This window comes from Choristoneura fumiferana, chromosome 14 (assembly GCF_025370935.1).
Source record: "Choristoneura fumiferana chromosome 14, NRCan_CFum_1, whole genome shotgun sequence".
Lineage (NCBI taxonomy): Eukaryota > Metazoa > Arthropoda > Insecta > Lepidoptera > Tortricidae > Choristoneura > Choristoneura fumiferana.
In genome coordinates, this window is record NC_133485.1 from 13485677 (window position 1) to 13513633 (window position 27957).

The 27957-nt window shown below is 39.2% G+C and overlaps 1 protein-coding gene and 1 pseudogene across 1 annotated transcript; one reads left to right on the forward strand and one right to left on the reverse strand.

The window, feature by feature from the left end:
• Usp14 (ubiquitin specific protease 14) lies at positions 1-27941 on the forward strand. Its single transcript, XM_074097855.1, has 11 exons — positions 1-166; positions 734-912; positions 2184-2291; positions 6253-6367; positions 6932-7208; positions 7972-8128; positions 8495-8560; positions 8806-8988; positions 9396-9507; positions 10103-10282; positions 24661-27941. Exons 1-11 carry the CDS (start codon positions 151-153, stop codon positions 24792-24794), a joined length of 1527 nt encoding a protein of 508 aa, XP_073953956.1. The 5' UTR covers positions 1-150; the 3' UTR covers positions 24795-27941.
• LOC141435217 (uncharacterized) lies at positions 22312-24142 on the reverse strand (annotated as a pseudogene).
• Positions 27942-27957: the final 16 nt, after the last annotated feature.

Consider the following 27957-nt stretch of genomic DNA (forward strand, 5'->3'; position numbering starts at 1 on the left):
TCATATTTTTGTTGTGAATCTGTGGTGTGGTTTACAGCGACTGTAGTTGATTGTCGTGACTTTCAATTCTCATTTATTCTAAAAGTTTGGTATATGTTAATACTTTGACTTTTGATTTAAATAAATCCCGTTGCTTAAAAACATAAAATAATGCCTAAATATTCAGGTGAGTGTATCTTAGTACAGAAAGTGCAGGTTCATTCTAGAAATTGTGAGGTTAGAATCATCTAAATGTCAATGATTTTATAGTTTTCTCTTTAAAATCATGTTTTGGGCTCATTTAATGTTTTTTATCCTCGTAATGTGTCTGATAATATGGTGATAATTACGTGTTTTGGGTTAATATGTTATTGCTGTGTCATGGTATCCTAAAATGGTAAACAGGAACGGCGCGACCTTCCTACCGGCACTCCGATAACACTTGTTTAAATTAAATTAAACAACAAAAGTAAATTTAATTACAACTATCAAACTTTGTTTCGGGTTTTTGTTTTTAGTGATTGATAGTTGTGACTGACTCGAGCCTTGACCAACATCTCTTTTTTTATAACTGGTAAATTAAATATGCATTTTGTTTTAAATTTAATCCTACAAGTTACATATCTCACAAAGAAGAGAAGAAGATACCTATTTCTAGCACCTGTGCCAAAAGACTTGTATTATTTATGCCTTTGTCATCCTTATTATCCTAGCAACCCTATTCTGATAAATACTTACTTTCCTTTTTATACAGTAAAAGTAAAATGGGGCAAGGAGACATACCCAGGAGTGGAGGTGAATACCGAAGACGACCCAGTGTTATTCAAGGCACAAATCTTTGCCTTGACGGGAGTCCAGCCAGAGCGGCAGAAGGTTGTGTGCAAAGGTGTCACACTCAGAGATGAGGAGTGGGGGAACTTTAAGCTAGCTAATGTGAGTATGCAAGAAAAAAACATGACTGCATTACAGGTTATGCATAACCAATAGGGTCAGACTATATCAAAGGGGGCACCATAATTTTTTTTTTATTGCTTAAAAAACGTTAAAACAGGAATCAAGAAAGAGCCATATTTTCGAATAGAAGTATGTTAGTATAAGCCATATTTTAAATGATTGTTATAATTAGAGTATCTTAAAATGAGCATCATTTAATAGGGGTACTTTTCTCTGTGACCAACTACAGATGAGATAGGAGATGTAGAAGAAAGAAAATGAGCATTCAAGTTATACTTTGATCTACCAATACCTAAGATTAACGGCTTAATTTGGATCTGGCACTTCACTGGCTGCTGCGGTGGCAGGCTTGCTTCACTCGCTCGGCTTGTGCATTGTGGTCACAATTCATACTAACCACTCCTCGCTTTGCTTGTAGGAACTAAATTTCAAACTTTGGGGTCCCTATATCTTGGCCATTTTTGATTACAGAGAAACAAATAAAATGCGCTCATTTTAACGTATTCTATACAATATCATCTTTTAAAATATATGCCATCATGACTTCATTTTGACAAAAAAAAAACGGTCCCCGGCTCCTTGCAAAAAAAATTCAAAACCTTGGGTCCCTTTATCTCGGCCATTTTTGACTACAGAGAAAAGTTGATCAAGTAAAACCGCTGGGCTAAGAGTCATGAAATTTACCATGGGTGATTTAATTTAAACGTCAATGAAAACCACAATGTAATTTTAGGGCATTCCCATGAGAATTTAATAAAATCCCGGAATTCAATTCAACTGCTGTATCTAATGATTTACGCGTGCGAAGCCGCGGGTAAACGCTAGATAATAATATACATAACAATCCACACTCATTTCTGCTTGACTCCTAAAACAAATGTATTGTGGCAAAATATTTATTTTTATTTTATTTTTTATTTATTTATTCTTTTAGTCCATAATTTGACAATTTGATAATTATTATCAAAGTTTTTTTGGTAATAAAATCCTATTGAAATATTAAATATTCCCGGAGCTCTAAAATAGTTAAAACATTTAATTTAATTTAATGGGGTTCTACTCGGCAACCTTACAGTATACCATTAGTAATTATTCAAGTTATGGTAGGTACTTTTATAGCAGCACATTTTAGAATCACCCTCATCCAATCGGATTAGACTGATTGCGGATACCAGAAAAAAAAAACCCGTTTTAGAACTGTTTTAGTTAATCTTAGGAATAATCCAACATTATTTATCATATAATTTCAGAACGCCTTGGTGCTTGTGATGGGCAGTAAGGAAGAGGACGTGCCGGCTGCCCCTGTGGAACAAACTCGGTTTGTTGAGGACATGAATGAGTTTGAGCTAGCCAGTGCTGTGAGTATAACTTTTGATCTAGCATCCCGTAATTTGACTTATGAAATAGAAATACCAGGTTAAGGCGCTGTACGTAGTGAAAAACTACAATTTTAGAAACTATTTAAAATATACTTACACAATATTTACAACTGAAATTTTTTTATATGTATATTTTCAGTCTATTAGCTAGTTTTTTGACTTCATCAAAAACACGATTGCTGACAAAAACCTCGATGGATTTTTTTTTGAAAAAGAGCTTTTTTTACACGTTAAACCAATATTATGAAAACTATTATGAATATCAACACAAAATTTGCTTTATTAAATAGTTTTAGTAGATTTAGATTTATGCTTCATAGATTTTCAATAGGTTGAGTACATCAATCATACCAATTTATTTCGTCTTGGCAAAATAAAACTGTTCTAGCGCGCGGCGGCGGCCAAGTATTTCCCAGTCGCCAGTACACGCGTGTACGTAGTCGACCACGGACCTGTGCACATTTTTTCTAACGCGCTAGTACTACTTTTGAGAGCAAATAATATGGGTAATCGCAGTATTAAAAAAGTTTAAGCGAAAGAGGAAACGCATAAGTGAACTAAGAGCACATATGAGAAGCATTAGAGTACCTAAACGGTAAGTACCTACCACACACTAATCGACCGGCCGGAGTCGGGCCGAGTCAGCAGGGATACTACGAAACTCCAAACTCGAAGTTCGTGTCGTGCGGTCCCTCTCGCTCTCGTACTAAATAGTATAAGTGTCAGGGGACCGCAACCCACGATCTTCGAGTTTCGTTAGCAGCACTGCTGAGCGGATTTCACATTTCTACTACGCGCAAGCTGGTTGGCGCGGGCCTCGGCTGCTCATGGAAGCGGACGGCTTCGTCCAGATTCTACCGCGACTGCCATACAAATTGTAGGCACGTTGTATAAACCTATACTACTCACGGCGAACATGCGGCGAACCTTGCGGCTACTATGAAACTCGAAACTCGAAGTTCGTATCGTACCATCCCTCTCGCTCTCGTATTAAATAGTATAAGTGTCAGAGGGACCGCACGACACGAACTTCTAGTTTCGAGTTTCGTAGTAGCCCTGCTTGATCCCTTTGACAGTTTCACTGACATTTCTGATAGTAGATGCAACAGTTTCGATCTAAGTTTAGATTTTCTCACTTTTTTGCAGGCAAAGGTAATATCTTGCATTCAGCCAAGTTATTTAACATAAATTATTTTAATAAAATAAGATGGTTGCACTTGGTTGCACTAGTAAATTATTGACAAAAACATGTACTCCAACTGCAATCCGGCTGCAAAATGGGAGTTTGGATGCAGTTATTGCGCAGTTAGTACAACTGCACCAGCACTGGACCCGACTGTCAGAGGACTGCATTCCAACTGCCATTTTAGGCAGTCGGAGTGCAGTTCTTACGCAGTTCTGATGTAGTTCTGCCATTTTACAGCCGGATTGCAATTGGAATGCGGTCCGTGTGTACCAGACCGTACATTACGACGCCTACCGCCTACCTTATCAGCGACTTATTTATTATAGGGACTTCGATTTGTAATTTACCTTCACGTAAATCAAGATTGGTTTTTGGAATCTTTTTATATTTTTTATTTCCATTCCAATTTTTTTTCTCTTACGGTCATCCCGTAAAACCTAAATTGAAAATACAAACTGAATATAGATGCACCGAAAAACCAGAAAAATAAGACCAGCACTGGGAATCGAACCCAGGTCCTCGGTATTCCGTACCGGTGCTATACCGCTACACCACTGCCGGTCAACCACCACTACTGGTCACTGCTGGTGGACCAGCAGTGGTGTAGCGGTATAGCACGCGGTACGGAATACCGAGGACCTGGGTTCGATATCCAGTGCTGGTCTTATTTTTCTGGTTTTTCTGTGCATCTATATTTCAGTTTGTATTTTCAATTTTGAAATTAGTTTGTCTTTAATTTTTTCTCTCAAAATGTATCATCTTTAAGTAAAAGTGAAATAAAGTGCCCGGTTGAAGTGTAGCCTTTAGAAATGGACTTGAAAAATGTATCAAAGAAAACGAAATTCAGATGTAGAATTATGAAAAGGAAACTAAAACTACTGAATTAACAAAAATAGTAACTGGTATGACCAGATCCAAGGTCTCCATGTCACGTGTCGAGCACAGTGTATATTTGCTATGTGGAGTGGTGAAAATCATCACCTCAAAACAGTAATCATACTTATAGATGATACATTTTGGGGAAAAAAATGAAAGACAAACTAATTTCATTTTATATGGACTGGTTACTACCCGAAATTGTTGATTCCCGTCGAGCTCGGGAAATGCCACTAAGGGAAAAGATCTTCATGAAAAATAACTGTAGACCCTCCTCTGACTGAAGAAAAAGAACTTTCTTCTACATATCTATACTTTTCAAGAGACGAAATAGCGAAAACATTGCTTCATGCTCCAGACAATCAACTTTGGAATCTCCTCTGACTGAAGATAAATAACTTTCTCCTACATATCCATACTTCTCAAGTCATGAAATAAGAAAAGCATCGCTTCATGCTCCAGGACAATTTTGGAAGAGCTATAATTTTATTTAAAACTAATTGTTGCCGTCGACTGCGTCCGCGCGGAATCCGATTTAGAGCATTTTTTATTATATCCAAAAATATTTATTTTCCGTAACATAAAGTATCATAATGTTGACCAGACTAATAAGCTATCTAACTAACTAATTTGGCTCAGGACCCAAAGAGGGTCTTGGCCTCCGAACAAGAGCATGCCATCTGTCATATCTATCTATCGACCTATTCAGTCTAAATGTCTATCCATTACCTACGTTACAAATTAAACTGTGGGCATGAAAGAGGCATAAATAATTTGTTATTACCAAGATTATTCATATTAAACGAAGATTTTCTTTATTAAACCAAAAAACGTGTAATTATAATTTTAAGGAAAAATCCGGAATTCACATTAACCAGAATACGGATACAAAAGAATAAGGCCGTCAACGGGCTGCGTGACAGACGCGCGAGGCGCCCTGCATTCGCCTCCACCGCGTCATCTGCTTCACCCCCTCAAATACCGATAATTCTTCTATAAGCGCGCCTTAAGTAATGTAATAAGTAGTAACCCAAGTGTTTTTTTTTCACTTTAAATACGGTATTTGACTATTTTCTATATGTTTTATAAATTAAAACTACACAATGCCTGTTATAAATAACAAAGATCTTATAAGTATAATGTTTGAAATTCAAGATTAGACAGAGAAAGACATACTGGCATGTGACGTCACACGCCAGTACCTCCATACTTGCTGCATAGAGAAAAACGTTTGAGAAAGAGATAGGTATATAGATTTTTGAAAAAATCACTATAAATCCAATTTTCAACCGATTTAAATTTTCTCTTCGCTAAACACTATCTGTATATCTATATTTTCATAATAATATTAAGATATGGCAAAATCAGAAGTTGTCAAATACCGTATTAGTAATAACTGCCAATAAAAGTAAAGACACATCATCCATATAACTTGTCTCAATGTTGATCATGGTATGGGTGGAATTCAAAAATTTAAACCATATTAACTGGTAACTAACCATACTAAAACTAGGACTGGAAAAAACCAGTACTTTCGTTTGATTCGGTGTATGATTGGTTTGCCACTGGAATGCCCTGTAAATATATTTACAAATAAATAAATAGGTAAATTTATTGTGACACAGAAATTACTCATAAAATTACATTCACAATGAAATTTTATTTATCTTAATTGTTTTTAGCTACCAGTGTTTTACTATTTAACCTTCATTAGTTTATTTTTTACAGTCCTTATTGTATAAGTTAGATGTAGACTTGTAATATCTCTATGAAATGTGTTTTTTTAGGATTTCTATCTATGAAATAAGTTTATAATTGTACAAAACCCGTTTATTTGACTATATCCATTAAAAAGTATAATTTCTTCTTTACATGCAGCTGGACATCCCCGAGGGTCTGATCAACCTGGGTAACACCTGCTACATGAATGCCACAGTGCAGTGCCTCAAGACAGTGCCAGAGTTAAGGAATGCGTTGCTCAATTATAACAGCAGTAAGTTTGTTGAAACATATCTGTGATGCAAATATTTAGGTTTTTGTATTTTTTTTAAATGACTTTCAGTTTAATGATTGTTTCTGTGATAGTATTGTGAGGTCTATTTGACAATTTTAACATTTGTGATTTTGGTTGAATTGAATAACTAAATGAGCCAATTGCAAGCAAAGCTGTAACACTAAATGGATCTCACAATACTAATGTCATCTAGCGACATTTTGGCTATCAAGAAACATTCATTGATATACATATTTTTGAACAACTTAGTATTTTTATGGCAATCCAGGTAAAAAATTCGGGTTAAAATAGTTTGCCTTAACATGTCTCAAGCAGAGCAAAGCGGGTTCGAGGCTAGATTTGAAATTTTAAACTTAACATGCTAATTTTTAACACAAGTTTAAGGTAAACAACAACTTATTGAGGCAAAAAAATTCGACGGTGCGTGTGTAGCACTGGGTGGGTATGGGAATTATTATTATGGGTTGAGGGTTGAGGCATCTCATACTTGCATAATTAAGTCGTACGGGAAGCACGTGAACACCAAGTTCTATGTTCGTTTAGACAGCGGTGGAGGTACGGCGGGCGAGCTGACATCGGCGCTGCGCGAGACGATGTCGATGCTGGACGGGGGCGGGGCGGGCGGCGCGGGCGGCGCGGGCGGCTGCGCGGGCGCGGCGGCGCGTCTGCTGCGCGCGCTGCACGCGACGGCGCCGCGCTTCGCGGAGCGCCAGCCGGGCGGCGGGCTGGCGCAGCAGGACGCCTCCGAGTGCTGGACCGAGATCGTGCGCGCGCTGCAGCAGCGGCTGCCCGCCGCCGGCGCAGAACTCAACGCTGACAGGTATAGGTGCCTTCAACTCTTCAGTGCAGTCTTATCCATTTTCTTATTTAAATAATGTAACCGAAACAAACAAATAACATTGCACTTATTTTATTATGCTACTATTGGAAAACCCACTGGGTGTTTATTGCATAAACACTATGTTCTGAGGGACGATCGGACGTTGTTAGTGTTGTGTGTTGGTGTGATGGGGTGACAAATAGAAATGACCAATTGCGGGTAGTTCGTGATACGAGTGCCGGTACTATTGGTAATCAAGTGCGGGTATCGACATGACGCTGGCTCAATCGAAAGGCATAGCCAAAACTAAAAAAAAAAGTGCGGCTAATTCGAAGGACTCGCGCTGCTAGGCAGACTTGACACCCCACACTTCAGTCTACTCGTGACCACGGCCACTGTAATGTTGCCGAAACGTCGAGGTAAATATTACTCGTGTGTGTTAGCGTGATAAGTTGACTATGCTAGCATAACAAAGTTAGAAGTATATACCTAGATTAAAGATAAAAATTACATTAAAAAAATACAGGAACTAGACTTAGAGAAATGTATTTAAAAGCATTTTAGTGATTAAGGGGCTGTTTCACCATCCATTGATTAGTGTTAACTGGCGGTTAGGTGTGATGCCGTCTCTATTTGTTTTGTTTGAATAGACAGAGAGGGCATCACATTTAACCGTCGGTTAACGCTAATCAATGGATGGTGAAACAGCCCCTAAATCTGCTTCCTTTTTCAAAACCTTTACTGACAATAAGTATTGTATCAGGGCATCGGTGGTGGAGCAGTACTTCGGCGGCACGCTCGACGTGCAGCTGGTTTGCGCTGAGGCCGAGGAGCCTCCGACACGCGCCAAAGAGACCTTCCTACAGCTGTCCTGCTTCATCTCGCAGGACGTTAAGTACCTGCAGTCCGGATTGAGATCCGTGAGTACTGCTAAAGCTTAGCACGCACTGCGATTAAACGCGAGCGGTTTTAGCAAGTTAAGAGATGTAGTGGATAAGGTTTTGCCATCGTATTTTGTCGCAAAAGTTCATATTTATCTTGCTTTCTCAACTAGCTTACTGAAGTTTACTGAAGATAATTGAGATAGCAAGATCATTCTAAACTTATCTGACAAAATTCAATAGATCTGTGTCACCTTAGCTTCATTAAAAAAAATGACATTATCACATCCCAAACAATCTTTCATATAATTTTACTTGATTTGCCAAATTATTGTTTCCCAGATGAACTCTTCACAAACAATTAAGACGCTAATCGAATGTTTGACAAGATTTTTTATTTTTCAGAAAATGTCAGAGCAAATCACAAAAATGTCACAAACACTCGGACGAGATGCGATTTACACTAAAACGGTAAGCATTAACCACTATTAAGACAGATATGTGATTTATCAAGCACATGGGTTATCTGTTATAACTAAAGACTGAATTATATGTAACATAAAAAGCTTCAAATATGCATGACAAATGCTAGAAATATGCACGTTAAATTAAAAAAGTCTTTAATTTTTATTCATTATGAAATCGAGATATCGACAACCATTCACCTAAGGTTTAAAAAAATGTTTACATATTTCAAACAGTTAGTTTTGTTTCAGTCTAAAATCAGTCGTCTGCCGGCGTACTTAACGGTTCAGTTTATTCGATTCTACTTCAAGGAAAAAGAATCAATTTATGCAAAGATCCTGAAAGATATAAAGTTCCCTGTAGAGTTAGACGTTTACGAACTCTGCACACCAGAGCTCCAGGAGCGACTCACACCTATGAGAAATAAATTTAAGGTAACAATAAAACTAGCCAACCAATATTGCACACAAATATTAGTATTATACATACATATGTATTTTAATTTATAGCCAAAGACCCTTTATGTATAATGTTGAACGCCAACGACTCATATATACGCACCACGGGTTCCACGCCAACGACCTATATAAACGTCCATTACTTCAATGCAAAAGCAACCTTCATTCAATTGCGTTAAGGTTCAATTTTAGGCATTGCAATATAACTAGAAGCCTGGCGTATACCCATACGCCATTGGGTGATGTCTTTTGTATTTGGCGTGGCGGCGTAAAGGTTAATCACGTGAATGTAGATTCAGGGCGTGTCTTATTATTGTGATCATGTATGTGGTTTGTTATTGTGTCAATTGAGATATTATATTATTTAGAGTATTGATTTTTAGGAATTAGAAGAAGCGTCCATAGAGTCAGCGTTAAATACGAAGAACAAGAATCATGGAGATAGCAAAAAGGACACCAGACCGAAGAAAGCGATGCCATATGCGTTCGAAGATGGTAAGGATTACTAATAATTATTAAGTGTACAAAATCGAATGTTTCAGTGCATAGTTGATATACTGAAAGGAGTTTTCGTTATGCTCTGACACTATTCAGCATTACAACAAAAGTTGATATCTAAATTTAAAACTTAATGTTTCATAGATAAAATTGAATTTTTTTTTTTGTAAATTTGAGTGATACAGAGAAAATGACACTATATTCCTTTTTCAAAAGATATAAGTTCTATTGCTAACAATATGTACTAGTATTATCACTTTGAACCCCAGGAGGCTAAAGTTGTTTGGCGCTAATCCTTCTTTAGGACCCGTGTAAGCAAAGAAATTTACAAAAAACAATGCTGAGCGTAGCGAGGGTTTCAAGTCGTGACCCGCAAACCGAATCGTTAAATGTATCAAACCGACACGGCTCAAATACAACGTGTCTCTAACCTCTGGACAAAGATAAATAGAATGTGTTGATTAGGGTATTTCTAACTTATATACAAAGCTTCGTACCAAACCCCACAATATTAACGGAGAAATGACTGAATCACGATTTTTCAATTTTGATATAGCCTTCTTGATCCAGTACGGTGAACATTTACTTCCAGACGTAGGCAGCAACAACAGCGGCTACTACCGTCTGCAGGCCGTACTGACGCATCGCGGCCGCTCGGCCAACAGCGGGCACTACGTGGCGTGGGTGCGGCGCGGCGACGGCTGGCTGCGCTGCGACGACGACAATGTCACGCCCGTGCTGGAGGAGGAGGTGCTCAAACTGAGCGGGGGAGGTCAGTCACGGCTTCAGTGGGTTAGGGTTGGGGAGTAAGCAACCAAGACTAACGTCACAGTATAACAAGTAGAGACGTCTAGACAGAGCAATCGTGCGGGGCGTGAGGGGTGAGACGCGGGTGGGAGGAGCCCCAGCTGCATACTTCGCCGATCTTAGTAGCTTGGGACAAGTCTTCTAGGGCTATCGCGTTTTTTTTTTTACATTTAAATTTATGATACAATTTATTATTGTGTATACGACATGTACTGTGAGTGCGTGCAAATCTTCATCTCGCATGAATAAGGAACTACGATTTCATCTATTTATAAATAATATTTATTTATTATTTATATATTTAAATTCAATAACAGGAACTTTAAGTCCGTTAAGTCTAGAAAAGTATTTGTCGGTTACTAATCTATGAAAGTATATTTTGTAGAAAAAAAAAGTTTTTTTATTTCAAAAACAGTATATATTTTGATACTTCTTACCCCTAGTAAGTATGCCACACATTTTGTTTTATATAATTTCGCAATACCAATATGTACGGATTCGTAAAAGACATCTTTCAAATTTTAAATTTGTGACAACCCTTCCTTACTTGCCTAAATACCTATACAGGCTGCGGTATCGCTCAACTTCAAAGGCGTCGACCTACTGTATGGAAAACTTGTTATACTGTGCTAACGTCAAACGGATCCGTTTCCATCCTCTCAATACTCGATACTACGGGGTCGCACCGTTTTGTCACCTAATTAGTTTTAAATACTATTGGTTATATGTACCTATGCTATCGAAAATACAAACTGAGACATGGATGCACAGAAAAACCAGAAAAAGAGACCAGCGCTGGGAATCGAACCCAGGTCCTCAGCAATCCGTGCTGCGTGCTATAACCCCTACACCACCGCTGGACAGGAATCTAGACACGAATTTTTCCTATGCATACATATCTCAGGTCGCTTATTTCTACTACGCTACTTATGCAGCAGCACGAGCGACATCTATGTTCCGCTCTCATCGAGAGACTTCACACTCTTTCGGAACCAACCGCTCACCCAGACAAGAGATGTCGCTACTAAGCAATCAAATTATGATTGGTGTTTTGGAGTCTTTGTATTTTTTATTTCAACTCCAAATTAAATAAAACCAATAATAATAATTAATTAATTGAAATAAGCGACCTGAGATATGTATAATAATGTTATATTCTTCTGTGCTTCAAAAGCCAGGATATAATCAAACAAAGACTTAATTGCGTTTCTCTGTAAAACGTAAGATTTTATTTAAGCATAATGGGTAGGTACAAACATTCCACGAATTTTACTAACAGTAAACAAAAGATTGACTCACCTGTAAAAACGTAAGAAACAACATTTAAAGCCCTTATTCCATATTTCTTTATTATAATTAGGGAATCTTTAATATTAAAATATCGCTTCTTACCCTCTCTCATATTATCATATTATAAATGAAATGTCTCAACTGTCAATGACACTGACTGTCGGTTGGGAGATTTCAAAAGCCATAAACAACGTGGCAAAATAAAACCTCCTTAAAGAAAAGTTACCACACGAGTATGAGTTTTCTTTACATCTCCCCCCTTAGAGAAAACAATTGTAGGCAATTGTTCATTTCATAACCGACATTGGAGACAGTTTTGTAATGTGGTAAAGATTTGACTCTGCTTTCTTGTGTCCGGTATCAACTTCATAGATTGAATTGGAAACTTTCTTCAGAATTTTGTATGGTCCAACTCGTAATTCATCCAATTTCTTCCTATTTAGACGGTTTCCATTTTCCACATAGACTCTGTCTCCCACTTCCAACTTATGTTCTTCCCTACGTAGGTCGAACTTTTTCTTATTGTAGTTGTGCGAATTAATTGTGTTTTTAAAAGCTAATTTTCTGTCCCTTCTTAGATCTTCTTGTGTACATCTTAATTTTAATTCTGGTGGTATAATATTTACATTTTCGCCTTCTGTTAGCGCGGAAGGAACGAGAGTCAGGAATTGGAAAACCTGATGCGAGGCACGGAGAAACGAAGGTTTCTATACGGCCTGAGGTGTAGGTATGGAGGAACAGCCACCAGCAAGAGTGGACTGTATTTAATAAAGGGGTTATGGTAGACAATCTACGTTGGCAGTCAGTGGTAGATGGAAGAGCACGCCTACCTTGAGGATCCTTGCGTAGCTCCCAGTGCACGATGTCCAGGGTCCAGGGTCCAGCGTCCAAGGACGGAGCGGACCAGAACAATCCAGTAGGGCGTAGCCCGTTCGTTATACCACTAAACAGCACCAAATGTTCGTAAAAAGTCTAAAACGGTGGCCACCTCAGCTTCCTTCACCAAGTAGCACTCGCGACGAATCGAGAGGCACCAAAAGATGGAACAAAGTCCTGAATTCCAATATTTTACAGCGACAAGATCAGGCGCGTGTCGACATTTTTCTCGAACTCCTTCTATCTCCATGTTGGCTGGCGCTCGGCGAGCCGCGTTTAAATCCGCCAATCAGGGCGCGCTCGTTACGCGCGCGCGATGCGATAGAAGATACGTAGGCGTGCGGGGAGGGAAAAGGACATAGGATATGGTGGTTATACTGACTGCCAACCTAAGCAACTTTTTTTGGAAGTAATAAAATTTGCACGAAAGCAAAAGGCGCATTAAAAGCGCGCGAAATTCAAACGTATTTATTTGGCGTTACCATTTCCTCCCCCCGTTAAAGGGTTGCCTTTACAAACAATACATTATAATAAAGGAGCAAACACTCGGCAATTTATGCTTAGCTAACTAAGAATTAAAATTTAAGATCAACATATAGAGTCTGAAACTCCAATAACTTATTACTACTAGCTACCTACGACTAAAATTATTGAGCAATGGGAGCTGCAGACTTATTGACTAGGTAATGGGCATAATCGAACAACGGGGCGCGTAAAAGTACCCTTAGTGGTCCTAACAGTAACAACACGCGTAGTACCATCCTTCGAGGGATGAACAGCATCCACTATACCCAAAGGCCAAGAAAAAGGTGGTATGTTGTCGGTTATAATGACAACAACTGTACCTATTTGAATAGGCGTGGTTGGTGTTGTCCACTTCGCGCGAGATTGCAATTGATGCAAGTACTCAACTCGCCATCGCTGCCAGAAACTTTTTACAATTTTGTCGAGGAGAGAATATCTCTCTTGCAAATTTAAGTTTTCCACATACGGAGTGGGCAAGGAGAGTAGTGGCGCCGTGTGGAGAAAATGAGCCGGCGTGAGTGCAGCAGGCTCTGCGGGGTCGCTACTCATAGCAGTGAGCGGGCGCGAGTTTACAAGTGCCTCGACCTGGGCTAGCACAGTCAGCAGCTCCTCGTAAGACAATATCTGCTGTCCAACGACCTTGAACAGATGATTCTTAACGAGCTTAACCATACTTTCCCAACTTCCTCCGAAATGGGGAGATGCGGGTGGATTGAATTTCCAATCAATGCGATTTTCCGAAAGTTGGTTTTCAAAGTGGGGTCGGTACTGGTCGAGAAACTTGTAAAGGTCACGTAAGTATGATCGGCAGCCAATGAAATTGGTTCCTTGGTCCGAGTACATACATTGTACTGGACCGCGACGCGATAAAAAACGCTTTAATGCTGACAAGAAATTTACAGTACTCAACTCTGTCGCTATCTCTATATGGAGACAACGTGTCGTGAGGCACGTGAAAATACACAGCCATGCTTTGCGGCTTTTGACGCCTCGTCCACGCACTGGCGTATACTGGATAGGACCAGCGTAGTCGCATCCTGTGTGCGTGAAAGGCTTAACTGCTTGGTTGACGCGGCAATCCGGCAAGTCAGCCATGAGCGGCAAAGAAGGTCGTGGTTTTGCTCTAAAGCAAGTATTGCAGTTGTGGATGCGATGACGGATTACTCGTCGAGCGGCGAGTATCCAGTACTGACACCTGAGTAAGGACATCAGTAGTTCGGGGCCGGCATGCAAATGCTTCTTGTGATAGTAATCAACTACCATATCCACGACGTGATCGCGACGCGGGAATACAAACGGATGTTTCTGCGCGTAATCAATTTTAGCATTTGTCAGACGGCCGCCAACGCGAATTAAACCGTCCTCGTCTAAAAACGGATGCAGTTTTTGTAATGTGGGAGAACATGGTTCTTTATTTTTCAAATTTTGAATGTCTTGTCTGAAGTGAACATTCTGAAGAGACGTTATAATTTTCTTTTCCGCTACTTCCAAGTCAGATCTGGAAACCGTCGCTCTGCGCGGCAGTAATTTTAAAAAACGGCATACGTAAACCGTGATTCGCAATAGTTTTGACCAAGATGAGGTCCGCTGTGCGAGTGTGTAAAGGGGAGACTCGGCACTATCCGTAGTGACGGCATGTGCTAGTGGCTTTAGTTCAGGTATTTCACCTTCACCGACGGCATCGCGATCGTGTTCTTTTATGGGCCACTCTGTCGGATCATTCAAAACCCATGGCGGTCCCTGGTACCACAGCGGATGGCCTATAAGCTTCGCGGGCGAGAGGCCACGTGATAAACAGTCAGCCGGGTTCTGAACTCCAGCTACGTGGTGGAAGCAATCGGCGGGTACGTTCTCAACTATCTTTACGACGCGATTGGCCACAAACGTTTGCCAGCGGTGAGGAGATGAATTAATCCAGCAAAGAACGATCTTCGAGTCAGTGAAGGCATAGATCTGATTGATTTTATAGCGTGGTTCGAAGTTATCTAACACCGTACGCATGAGCTTCGAGAGCAGAACTGCAGCGCAAAGCTCCAGTCTCGCTACAGAAGCGGTTTTCAGCGGTGCTACTTTTGATTTTGAACACACCAGCTGAACCGTCACGTCAGCTCCATTAGCGACCCTAAGGTACACGACGCCACCGTAAGCACGCTCGCTAGCGTCTCCGAAACCTAAAAGCATCGCGGTGCAACCTTGCACTACCCCGAGATGGCGCGGTATACGAATCTCGTTAAGTCTCGGCAGCTCAGCACAAAACTGGTCCCACAATTCGATAATACGCTGTGGAGGCGTTTCATCCCAGTCACACTTTATCAGCCATAGCTCCTGAATAAGAAGCTTTGCGTACAAAATGGTGGGAGCTACTAAGCCCACGTTGTCCCACAGACGTGCCACGGTTGACAGTATGGCCCTTTTGGTACACGCTGTATCAGGTTCATTGACCTTGAAATAAAAGAAGTCCCCTACTTTATTCCAATGTAGACCGAGGATTTTTTGAGGAACACCTTTATCTATTTCGAGCTCTGTGGACGCTCGGTGCGAAGCAGGGATCTCACGCAACACGCTTTCCGAATTGCACGTCCACTTGACAAGATCAAACTGACCACGTTTGAATAGATTTATGAGCTCTTTGCTCGCAGCTATAGCCACAGTCTCGTCATTGGTCGCCGAGTCGTCAGCCATAATGCTGAAACAGACGTCATCCATATAGGTAGAGGTAGACGCTATGGTCGCCGCGATAGGGAACTGATCGCCGTCATCCGCGATAAGCTGATGCACTACGCGCAGCGCGTGAAATGGGCTCGACTTCATGCCGAAGCATACTCGGTTAAACTCATAGGTACTCATGGGGTCTTGCGGATGAAATCGGAACAAGATCCGTTGAAAACGGCGATCGGATTCATGCACTCCTATCTGCAAATACATTTGACGACAGTCTGCGGTAAGGGCGATTTTAAATAACCTAAAGTTTAGAAGTATACAAAAAAGATCACCCTGTAGATTCGGGCCCGAATGCAAGACGTCATTGAGAGACATGCCTGTTGTCGTTTTGCAGCTCGAATCTAAAACCATGCGAAATTTCGTGGTATCCTTGTCGCTACGAATAACTACAAGGGTCGGTATAAAATATCCGACACTATTTACGTCAGTCGTTACCTCCGATAAGTATCCCTTATTGACGTATTCGCGAATGATATCGTCAAAGGCGGTACGTAACGCGCTGGATGCCTCCAGCTTTCTTTCGAGGCATAAAAACCTGCGATAGGCGGCGGTATGAGAATCACCCAACTTATACACGTCATCACTAAAAGGCAACGCAACAGTGTACCTACCACTATCATCGCGAGTAGTGGTGGTGCGAAAGTGATGTTCACATTCCAGGTCATCGCGACTGTGAGCGGGCGGAGCGGTAACCTCTTCAAGCTCCCAGAACTTCTTAAGAACTTGGTCCAACGGCGACTCATGGACGACAGCGCAACAAGCAGTCGTGAATTTATATTTATATGGGGCCTGTACTACGGCAGGAACTGAACCCATCATAATATATCCCAATACTGTTTGTATAGCGGGCGGTATGTCGGGTACACTGCTATGTACCATGTTAGGTAGCAACAGGTGCGGAAGTAGCACATCCACCGAGGCGGGCGACGCGAACGACTCATCGGCCAGCGGGAGCGACGATATGTGGGACAACATGGATACGTTCACGGGCACCGTCGGCAGGTTGTCCGTGATACGGTCTACTACGAGCCCCGATACATCAAAACTAGTATTTTCGTTAAATCGCGAATATATCTTAAAGTCAGCCGTGCCTTTAATAGATTTTTCCGCGCCGCCTATACCGCGAACAATCATGCGAGATTTTTTATTGTAGTTCAAACCCAAACGTGTGCAACAATCCTGAGTAATAAAATTACTTTGAGATGCCGAATCTAACAAACATCTAATTATTTGTGATTTGCCACTACTATCGTAGATTAACACTTGAGCGGTAGAGAGCAATATCGTTGTACGTTGTATACATTGCGCGTTTTGTATGGTGACCTTATCAGGTACGTCACTCACATGCGCGGCAATGGACGTGTTACACGACGTTATTGCGTCATTCGACAATGGCGGCGAGCGAGACTCAATAGCGGGCTGCGCGGGATGTGGCGGCGGCGAGCCGACCGCGGGGCCGGGCGACGTTTCATTATGAACTTTATCCCTATGCAATAAGGTGTGATGTTTCTGTTGGCAGTTGCGACACTTTGAGTTTGAACCACAATCACGGCATCGATGTTTCAAACTTAAACAATTAATACATCCATTATTTTCTTTAACGCATTTGAAACGTTCAACTGGCGTCATAGTACTGAACGTGGGACATTTAAAGAAATGTTCGTGCACGATATTCTGACACAGACACTTAGTAGGTATCGCGCTGGCTACGTAACTCTGAGCGTTAGGCATCTTCGCTTCGCTTCGCTTAAGTTTAGGCGGTTGCGTGTTACTGGAAGATCGCGACGGGCCTGCACTAATGCTAGGCTGCGTATTTTGATACACTCTATACTGACTTTTGATGAAATCAGAAAGATTACCGAACGTCGGCATTTTCACGTCGCGATATTTCATTTCGAACGCGAGGACCGTTTCGTCGTCCAACTTTTTTAAGGCGGTGTGTAATAACATGTAATCCGCCAGGTCATTCAGATTAAGATGCTTAATTGCATTCGCGGCAGTGACAAACTTGTCCATAAATAGTTGTAAGTTGGACGAAGAAGCGGGGCCAGTCATTTTAAAGTTATTTATTTGGTCTAAATAAGTGGACGCGAGCGTCCGTGTGTCCTGATACCTATCGACCAGACAGCTGACGATCAGCTGATAGTTATCAGCGCACGGCGTTATTCCCGAGAACACAGCCTGGGCCCTTGGCGACAACTTGCCTATTAAATAATACAGTTTGTCGTCATCTGACAGCGATGGGTTGTTATGCACTCTTGACTTAAAACTTGCATAAAATAGAGGCCAATTTCGAATATCACCGTCAAATGACATGAGCTCCAATGGAGGTAAAGCAGGTAATTTAGGCATGATTGGACCGAGTTCTGCCCTCGAAGGTGTTTCGCATTGTTGTATCACACGCTTAATGCGGCAGAACATTTCTTCGAAAGCAATAATTGGCTGGTAATTAGGTTTCGCGCCAATTTTATTTTTAAGCAATGTTTGATTATACTCATTAACTAAATTTTTAAACTCTGTGCGAACTTCATCGATAGTCGCGACGGAGCAGAGGAATTTCTCTTTGAGCTCTGAGCTCGTGTGAGCTTTAAGGGCACTTTCGTATATGTTTTGAACTAATTGAAAAAGGATATTACGTCGCTCTTCCAACATAAACAAATCAGACTCGTAATCCATGTTTAAGTCTTTGCTATCGCCAGAACTACTTTCCTTTTGTTTAGCCATAGCGACACGCGAAAATATCGTTTTATACAACCAGTGGGTATGGTCAGTATGGGTATGTACCTATATGCCTACAGAGCGGCGAGGCGAGGCGCGTGCGGCGAGCGCTCTCGATGCCCGTATACGCACGTATATATAGCTACCTAGCGACGAGTGGGTATGCCGCTCGTTTTAAAACGAAAAGGTTAGGTAGGTAGTTACCCAAACTGCTGTTACAATTTATAGTTAATGTAGGATAAGTTAGCGGTTAGATATTATGTTTTAGGATAAGTTAGCGGTTAGATATTATGTTTTAGGTAAGTTAGCGGTAAGATATTATGTTTTAAGCTAGCAAAAGAACTAAATATTTTAAAGCACGAATGCAGTACAAAATATAACGTTAACTTATTAAACAAATTGTTAAAACCTACGAATAGGATTTATTTAACTTATAGATAATAACCTAAACGACGGTGTTTTAGGCAATACCTATAAGGGCGGGAGTAAATGGATACGTATTAGTATTTAAACCTAGGTATCCTAAGTGTAGAACTAAACGAATTTAGCCTAAAACTAGCGGTTTTTATTTTAGGTTATGGAATAAAATACCTAACTAGATGCTGGTAGGTTAATACCTATCCAGGCTCGAAGGAACCAAAAATGTTAGCGCGGAAGGAACGAGAGTCAGGAATTGGAAAACCTGATGCGAGGCACGGAGAAACGAAGGTTTCTATACGGCCTGAGGTGTAGGTATGGAGGAACAGCCACCAGCAAGAGTGGACTGTATTTAATAAAGGGGTTATGGTAGACAATCTACGTTGGCAGTCAGTGGTAGATGGAAGAGCACGCCTACCTTGAGGATCCTTGCGTAGCTCCCAGTGCACGATGTCCAGGGTCCAGGGTCCAGCGTCCAAGGACGGAGCGGACCAGAACAATCCAGTAGGGCGTAGCCCGTTCGTTATACCACTAAACAGCACCAAATGTTCGTAAAAAGTCTAAAACGGTGGCCACCTCAGCTTCCTTCACCAAGTAGCACTCGCGACGAATCGAGAGGCACCAAAAAATGGAACAAAGTCCTGAATTCCAATATTTTACAGCGACAAGATCAGGCGCGTGTCGACATTTCTCTCGAACTCCTTCTATCTCCATGTTGGCTGGCGCTCGGCGAGCCGCGTTTAAATCCGCCAATCAGGGCGCGCTCCTGTCTCGCGCGCGATGCGATAGAAGATACGTAGGCGTGCGGGGAGGGAAAAGGACATAGGATATGGTGGTTATACTGACTGCCAACCTAAGCAACTTTTTTTGGAAGTAATAAAATTTGCACGAAAGCAAAAGGCGCATTAAAAGCGCGCGAAATTCAAACGTATTTTTTTTGGCGTTACCACCTTCCAAAAGATATTTTGGAGCAAATTTCGTAACAGTATGTTCTGTTTCGTTATATTTTGCTACACAATTCTGTGCAATTGTTGTCCACGCTATTTTTTTATCACTTTCATTTATTTTACATCGGATCTTATTGACTAAAGTTTGATTAAGCCTTTCATTAAGCCCATTAGAAAATGGTGCATCAACAGCTGTGAAAACTATTCTTATGTGTCTCTTGTTCAGAAATTCTTTAAATTCTTTTGAATTAATGCCAGGGTATTGATCTGTTAATACCATATCAATGTTGTAGCTTTCTGTTACATTTTTTATTAGTTTAATGAAATCACTGGAGCTTTGGTTTTTCGATGTGAGAATATAAGCGTATCTTGTGAAATGATCAACTAGTATATGTAAGTATTTTTTTGTTGATCGTGATCCTCCGAAGCCTCCGACGGTATCAATAGATACAATTTGAAACGGATGTGTTGCTGGACCTAAGTGTGACATTAAACCATATTTTGGCTTTCTCCTTGACTTATTTTTTATACAAATTTCACATTCCTCACAAATTTTCTTAATGTTCGCCGTGATATTCTTTGCTGTGTAGAATGGTGTTATCTTATTTGCCATCTGAGTTCTCCCAATGTGGCAGTAAAAATCATGGACATCTTTCATTAAAACTTTGCTAAGGTCTTCTGATAGTATGATTTTTTTTCTTGTCTTAATTCTTTTGTAGTAAATTTCATTTTCGAACAGAACTTTTGTTTTGCTATTTTGTAAGTTTAGATTTGATTGGTCGTTTTTTATATCTTCTAAGTTTATTAAATTCACTACTTTTATAAAGTCATCACAATTTTCATAAGGTTCCAGAACTGGATTTCTGCTTAAACAATCTGCTTCTTGATTTGATTTTCCTGGGTTATATTGAATTTTAAAATTATATTGGGATAAATAATATGTTAAATCACCTAGTTCCTCATCTGTTCTAGCCTTGATATTCATATTCTCTAGTGGTTTATGATCTGAGTATACCGTAAACTCTTTTCCCATAAGCCAATGCTGCCAGTATTTCACAGCTTCTTTTATTGCCAGACATTCTAGATATATAGCCTTCTTCTTTTTTTGAGTTTCTGTTAATTTTTTTGAAAAATAGGCAACTGGTTTACTGTCACCGTTTTTATTTTCTTGTTTCAGCACCGCTCCTACTCCTTTGATGCTAGCATCCGTATAAATGTTTATTGGTAGTTCAGGATCAAAAATTTGCAGAATTGGTTCAGTGCATAGCAATGTTTTTATTTTATCAAATGATTCTTGACATTCTGTAGACCATATAAATTTCACATCTTTCCTTAGTAAGTTGTGTAACGGGTCCAAGATAATTGCACTATGTGGTACAAACTTATGATGAAAATTTATTTTTCCTAGGAATTGGCGTACATTTTTTCTTGTTTCGGGTATTGGAAAGTTTTTGACAGCAGTTAAATAATCCTTAAGAGGTCTGACTGAATTATTTTCTATTATATGTCCTAAGTATTTAGCATAATTACTTGCAAAGGTACATTTCGTAAATTTTACTCTAAATCCTTCTTTTAATATTGCTTCCAGTAGTCTTGATAGATGTATTATGTGTTCTTCGAAAGTCTTTGAAAAAATCAAGATATCGTCTATAAAATTTACTGCGAAACTAGAAAGTTTGTATTTTCTTATGATGTTGCTCAATATTCTTTGAAAAATGGCTGGAGCCGTCTTTAATCCAAATGAAAGGCATGTCCATTGAAAATGGCCTTCTTGTGTAACAAATGCAGTTTTGTATCTGTCTTGAATTTTTAAAGGAATTGACCAAAATGCCGAATTTATATCCAGAGTAGAAAAATATTTGCAGTTCACCGTTTTTATCATTAAATCCTCAATTAACGGAAAGGGTTGTGATTGAGGGACGACAATTTTGTTCAAATCTCTGAAATCTACACATAACCTTGTTTTTCTCTCGTCTTCTTTTTTATATGCTAGTGTTACGGGAGCAGCAAATGGACTATAAGATTCTTCAATCAATTTTTTCTGTAATAGTGTGGATATTTGATTTTCAATTTCTTTTCTATCTTCGTTTGTGCATCTGTATGGACGTTTGTAGCAGTATTTATCCACTTGCAGGTCAATATGAGCTTCATAATCTCGTACAGTGCCAACGTCATATTTATCTTTAGCAAAAATTTGTTTATATTTCTCTATCAACTTGTCTATTTCTGATTGTTGATGTAAATCTAAATGGTTTACCATCATTTCAAATTCATCGAAATTTATATGTTCATTGAAATTTACATCGCATTTATTTAATTGTTTTAATGCTTCAGAGTATAGAGGAAATTGTTCTTCATCTTTGTCACCTAGTACATCAGGAATTCCGACATTTTTTGTATTAGAAATATCAGTTTCTGAACTTTTGGAGTTGTTGCATTGTATGATCTTTAACTCCTCATTTTGCATAATTTAAAATTTTTGATACAGTCCAAGCCAAGTAAAAAATCGTAATTAAAATTTTCAGTGTCTACTACAAAAACATCTTTATATTTTTCAATATCTCCAATTTTTATTTTTAGCGTTACCATACCTTTTGTTTTCTTGTCACCATTAATAGTCCTTAAGTTTGCCATTTTTATATTACTTAAATCATTTTTCTGTTGTATCTTCAATAATTTGGCATTAATTAATGACACGTTTGAACCAGAATCATAAATTGCAGAAACTTCTAAAATGTCATTTAATAGTAACTTAACTTTTATTAATGGTGGCACCTCTAGTTTTTTGGATTCGTTTCATTTAGTTCTATTTCTAATTCAGAGTTGTTAACGGTTTTCACAATGGATTTTTGGTTTTTAAACCAGCAAATATCCTCAGGATGGTAACGTATCCCTTTTTTTCCATTAACACAGATTGGACACGGTTTCTTTTCTTCATTTTTTTTTGGTTTATTGTCTGGACATACATACATTTTTTTTCGTATTTATTCTTTCCGACAAGATGTTCCAATTTTCCTATTTCATTGCAAAGATCTTCCGTTCCTTGCAGGGTTTCTCTGTCGATTTTATCAGCTACAAAATTAGGTAAGCCAAATGCTATAAGATCTATAAGTGTCCCTGTATCAATTGATTTTCTGACTTCCAATATCAATTTTTCCTTTTTCAAAGCATAGTCAAGCAATGAACCTGCTTGATATTTATAGGCAAGAGCATATCTAATTGGTGACCATCCTTTGTTTGCAAATGTATCACAGAAATTTTTCTCCCATATGTTCCATTCTGATTCTACTGTGAATTTTATTAGCATGTTGCTGTACCAATCTGCAGTCGAGTATTCCAAAAAATTTTTCAAAATTTCAATTTTCTTTTTGTCTTCGTCAATTTGGAAACGTTCACATTCTTTGTTGAAATCTTTAATCCATTGACACGCATTTGAGTTTCTACCCGTAAACTTCTCAATCATGAAATCTTTTGAAATTTTTCCCAAATTTTGAGTTTCTGACTTTTTTCTTTTTCTTCAAGCAATTTTTCCAATAATTTTTCCAATGTTTGATTTGAGCCACGCTGCATGCATTCTGAACTATTTGTTTGCTCCGAAATCTCTTCTAGATACATATCATTAAATTGCAAGTTGTCTTCTTCATCCAAATATGCTTTTGATATATCATCTGTCATAGTTATCCATATTTTCCTTGTTTGATATCTCTTATTTAATGATTTTCTTACCTTGACGTAGTTTGGAGTATTCAAGATTACTTGATGGTGATTAGCAGGTTGGTACTCCACTGGTATGCCAAAAACTTGTCCATTAGGTGTTGCTATTGACGATATGCAAATGATATTTGATTTTCCATCTGTTGCTGGTTTCACAGTAAAATCAAACCTCAATTTTTCCATGTTTCTTGAAATATTTGCAGAAAATGTTGTTTTATAATAATGTTATATTCTTCTGTGCTTCAAAAGCCAGGATATAATCAAACAAAGACTTAATTGCGTTTCTCTGTAAAAACGTAAGATTTTATTTAAGCATAATGGGTAGGTACAAACATTCCACGAATTTTACTAACAGTAAACAAAAGATTGACTCACCTGTAAAAACGTAAGAAACAACATTTAAAGCCCTTATTCCATATTTCTTTATTATAATTAGGGAATCTTTAATATTAAAATATCGCTTCTTACCCTCTCTCATATTATCATATTATAAATGAAATGTCTCAACTGTCAATGACACTGACTGTCGGTTGGGAGATTTCAAAAGCCATAAACAACGTGGCAAAATAAAACCTCCTTAAAGAAAAGTTACCACACGAGTATGAGTTTTCTTTACATATGTATGCATAGGAAAAATTCGTGTCTAGATTCCTGTCCAGCGGTGGTGTAGGGGTTATAGCACGCAGCACGGATTGCTGAGGACCTGGGTTCGATTCCCAGCGCTGGTCTCTTTTTCTGGTTTTTCTGTGCATCCATGTCTCAGTTTGTATTTTCGATATGGTTTCACGGGATACCCGTAAAAGTAACAAATTTGGAGTTGAAATAAAAAATACAAAAAGACTCCAAAAAACCAATCATAATATGTATGCTAGTCTATAATGTATTTATTTTATGGGCCAAGTTGCCCGAAATAAATGGATATATTATTATTATTTAACGTCATCTAGCGATGCTTCGCCTTTTAAGTAACCCTCATTAAAATGGATTTAGGCGCATACAGTATTTTAAGGGGCTGTTTCACCATCCATTGATTAGTGTTAACTGACGGTTAAATGTGATGCCGTCTCCGTCTATTCGAACAAAACTAATACAGCCCCAGCAAATGTTATAGTATAGTGTTAAATTGTTTGTCCAGGTGATTGGCACTGCGCGTACCTGCTGTTGTACGGGCCCAAGATCCTGGAAGTACCGGAGCCGGAGGAGGAGGAGCCCATGGTCACGGAGCTCAGCGACGACCCCGCGGGCGCCCCGCCCACCGCCCTCGCGTAGGCCTCCGCAATAGTGCCCGACTCGCTAGACCATAGGCGTGCATTCGGTCAATTAGGGCTTATTGACAGGCGAAATACCGCTAGATGGCGTTAGTATCGTGAGGTCCGTTTGACTTTACGGTCTTGCTTGCAATGAGGGCTATCGTTTTTTGTCTCACTAGATGGCGCACTGTTGCGTGAGGTTTTTAAGTATGGTTTTGAAAGTCTGTTATTACGGGCGTGAAAACAAAGTTTAGATTAAAATCATATTTAATACACCTTAAAACCGTACCATATAAATATCGAGCATGCCACAGTGTTGCATAGTCCCCGTTTTGTTCGGAAAAAAGGGAGGACACAGACATTCATTGCCCCGGAACGCATATTTGCCAATATTAATTTCAGATATTCCGAAATATTCACAAAATTATTCTAATTATAAATAAACCCGCGTAGCTCACCCAAAAACTATGAGATTTGACATTTCGGAGACCTCACGCTACACTAGCGCCTCTAGTGGCGAATTCATACGCGATAGCCCTCATTGGCTCAAAACTAAATAAGCCAATTTCAAGCAAAACCGTAAAGGTGGGGCCACATTCAGTTGCTAGTCGCTCGTTTGCAGCGATAAATCTGGTCACGTGACATTTAGCGATAAAGCTGAAAATGTTGAGCTTTATCGCTAGAAAAAACACCTCTTCAATATCAGCAAAAACAGTGTTATTTTTTTTAATTCACTCAGATTTGTTTTATTTGTACCACTGCCACGACTGCTACTAAATGACATTAAGAAATCAGCTTCCAAGACCAAGACCATTCCTGCAAGAAGCCATCTTGTCGCTGCTGCTCGACGCGGCGACTTGACGCTACATTTTTGTGTCGTGGGAAATTCAAAATCACCTTCAAAATGGGGTCACGTGACCAGTGGCGTAGCTATCGTAGGGCCAGGTAGTGCAGTGCACCAGGGCCCCGAAGCTCAGCGGGCCCTCTAACCTAAGCTTTGAAAAGAGAAGAGCATAAAAGATAAACAGAAAAAAAACTTGTGAGCAGGCTCGAACTATTTTTTAAAATGTTTTTGAAGGTCAATGTAGTTCAAGTTACAGCAGGTGGTGAGGGCCCGATTCTTTCTCTATGCACCGGGGCCCTTGTCCACCCAGCTACGCCACTGCACGTGACCAGATTTATCGCTGCAAACGAGCGATTAGCGACTGCATGTGGGGGCACCCTAACATAAAAGGACCTCGCGATACTAACGCCATCTAGCGATATTTCCCCCGTCAATTAGCCCTCATTCCAGGGAAGGCAGCGCCTTGAGTTGGCGGCAATGCACGCTGCTACTGACTACATATACCACGTAATATCAATAACAGGAATAGGAATGTGACGGGAGCTTGAAGAGCACACCTGTCTGGCTAAAAAGCCATGTTAATTTTCCGACTGTAACGCCATTTCATTTATTGCTTAAAATAAAAGTGGGTTATCGGAGCGATTGTAAAACAAGGAGGAACATTTAAATAGTGAGTGATACAGTAATTTAGTAAAATCAGAAAACTCTAAACGTAGCAGGGAGGAGAACAGGCTAGCTACTACGAAACTCGAAGTTCGTATCGTACCGTCCCTCTCGCTCTCGTATTAAATAGTATAAGTGTCAGAGGGACCGCACGACACGAACTTCGAGTTTCAAGTTTCGTAGTAGCCCTGCAGAGTCAAATCTTTATTAAATTAAGGCTATGTTGAGAAGAACTTGGCAAGAGACTCAATGAGTATATCTGAATTCTATTCATTCATAATTTATTTATTTTTTCATATCTAAACTCAAAGCGGCTATATCAATTCTAGAGGGAAATACAAACGATAACAATTCTATTATTCTTATTATTAGTACTGTGATGGATACTGAGCTTACTCTGAAGCATATTGCACTGCAGGACCTGAAAACAAAATGAAAAAAAAAACTAGCTACTGAGAATTGTGGCCGTATTGTCTGACACTCACGATTGCATTCCCGATCTCTTTCTACCTTCATCGTATGACATGTGACAGAAAGAAGTAGTGAAAACGATTGTGATTTCAAGAGAAAATAAGACCTCTGATTAATGCAATGTAACTGTAATCTAATTCTTGAGCCCTCATTTTGTCATCAATTTTTACGCCGCAAAATACGTGACAATAGAACAGACACGGACTAATAAGTGAAATATATATAGTTTGTTTATTAAATTGGACCTCATTGTTATTTATTTATTTATTTAGAAAGTAAATCCACATCATGTATATCACAATTTGAGCCATATTATAAACTATTTAAAAGTACTTTATTCCGATATACAAGACAATTACGGAGCACATGTCATTGACCATAAATGCGAGATGTCCATTACAATGTTTAAAATTTGTTAATAGCCTTCATAAGAAGGGTATTCAACAGTTCGACAATTGCGAGTTGGAATCGAATATTTACTTATTTAAACCTCTTTTAAGTGGTGTTACATACTTTGAAAACCTAGAGATCCCATCAAGAGCGAATACTGTAACTATAACTCTTTAATTTGGAGTCTGTTTTGGTGATTGCGATTGCGAAGACCAAACATAAAAGAAATATTATAATATGGTCAGTTTTTAACATAAGAGTAAACCACTGCCTAACCTATAATACGGGTGCTAAATATGCCCAACTAGACTGCTCCCTGTGCTTTTTTTGTTTCTCCTAAAGTCTAAAACTTCAGTGATGTAATTGACTTTACTCTAAAAGTTTATATTCACTAAAATGCCTCTAGACGAGTTCATACTAAGATTTGACATAGATATACCGACAGATGTACTCACGAGCTGTATTATCTTATAGTACCGTTTGCGTCATGAGGCGTAACTATTTAGCACAAAAAACCTATTTATATGACTGTTTTACTTTGTACATCGGAACTTATATAAGCTTGCGACGTGTCAATATAAACAATATTATAGTTGATTAAATGAGTTCGAGCTAACTAAAGGCACTAGTGAATTGTTAATTTATTCTTGCTAATTGGCATTTTAAATGCGCTGTTAATTGCTGAAGGCAATTTGTTTTAAAGTTTCTCAATAAAATATCGTCTTATTTCTCTTTATACAATGTAGGTAACTATTGAATTTTATAAGACTTATATAATAAACAATGATCGAGGATAAACTGTGCTATTATTGTT

Excerpts from the sequence above, each read along its gene's own strand:
- Usp14 (XM_074097855.1), top strand. Across the intron at positions 8,129-8,494 it reads TGCAGTCCGGATTGAGATCC|AAAATGTCAGAGCAAATCAC; the intron begins GTGAGTACTGCT and ends TTTATTTTTCAG. Across the intron at positions 8,989-9,395 it reads CTATGAGAAATAAATTTAAG|GAATTAGAAGAAGCGTCCAT; the intron begins GTAACAATAAAA and ends ATTGATTTTTAG.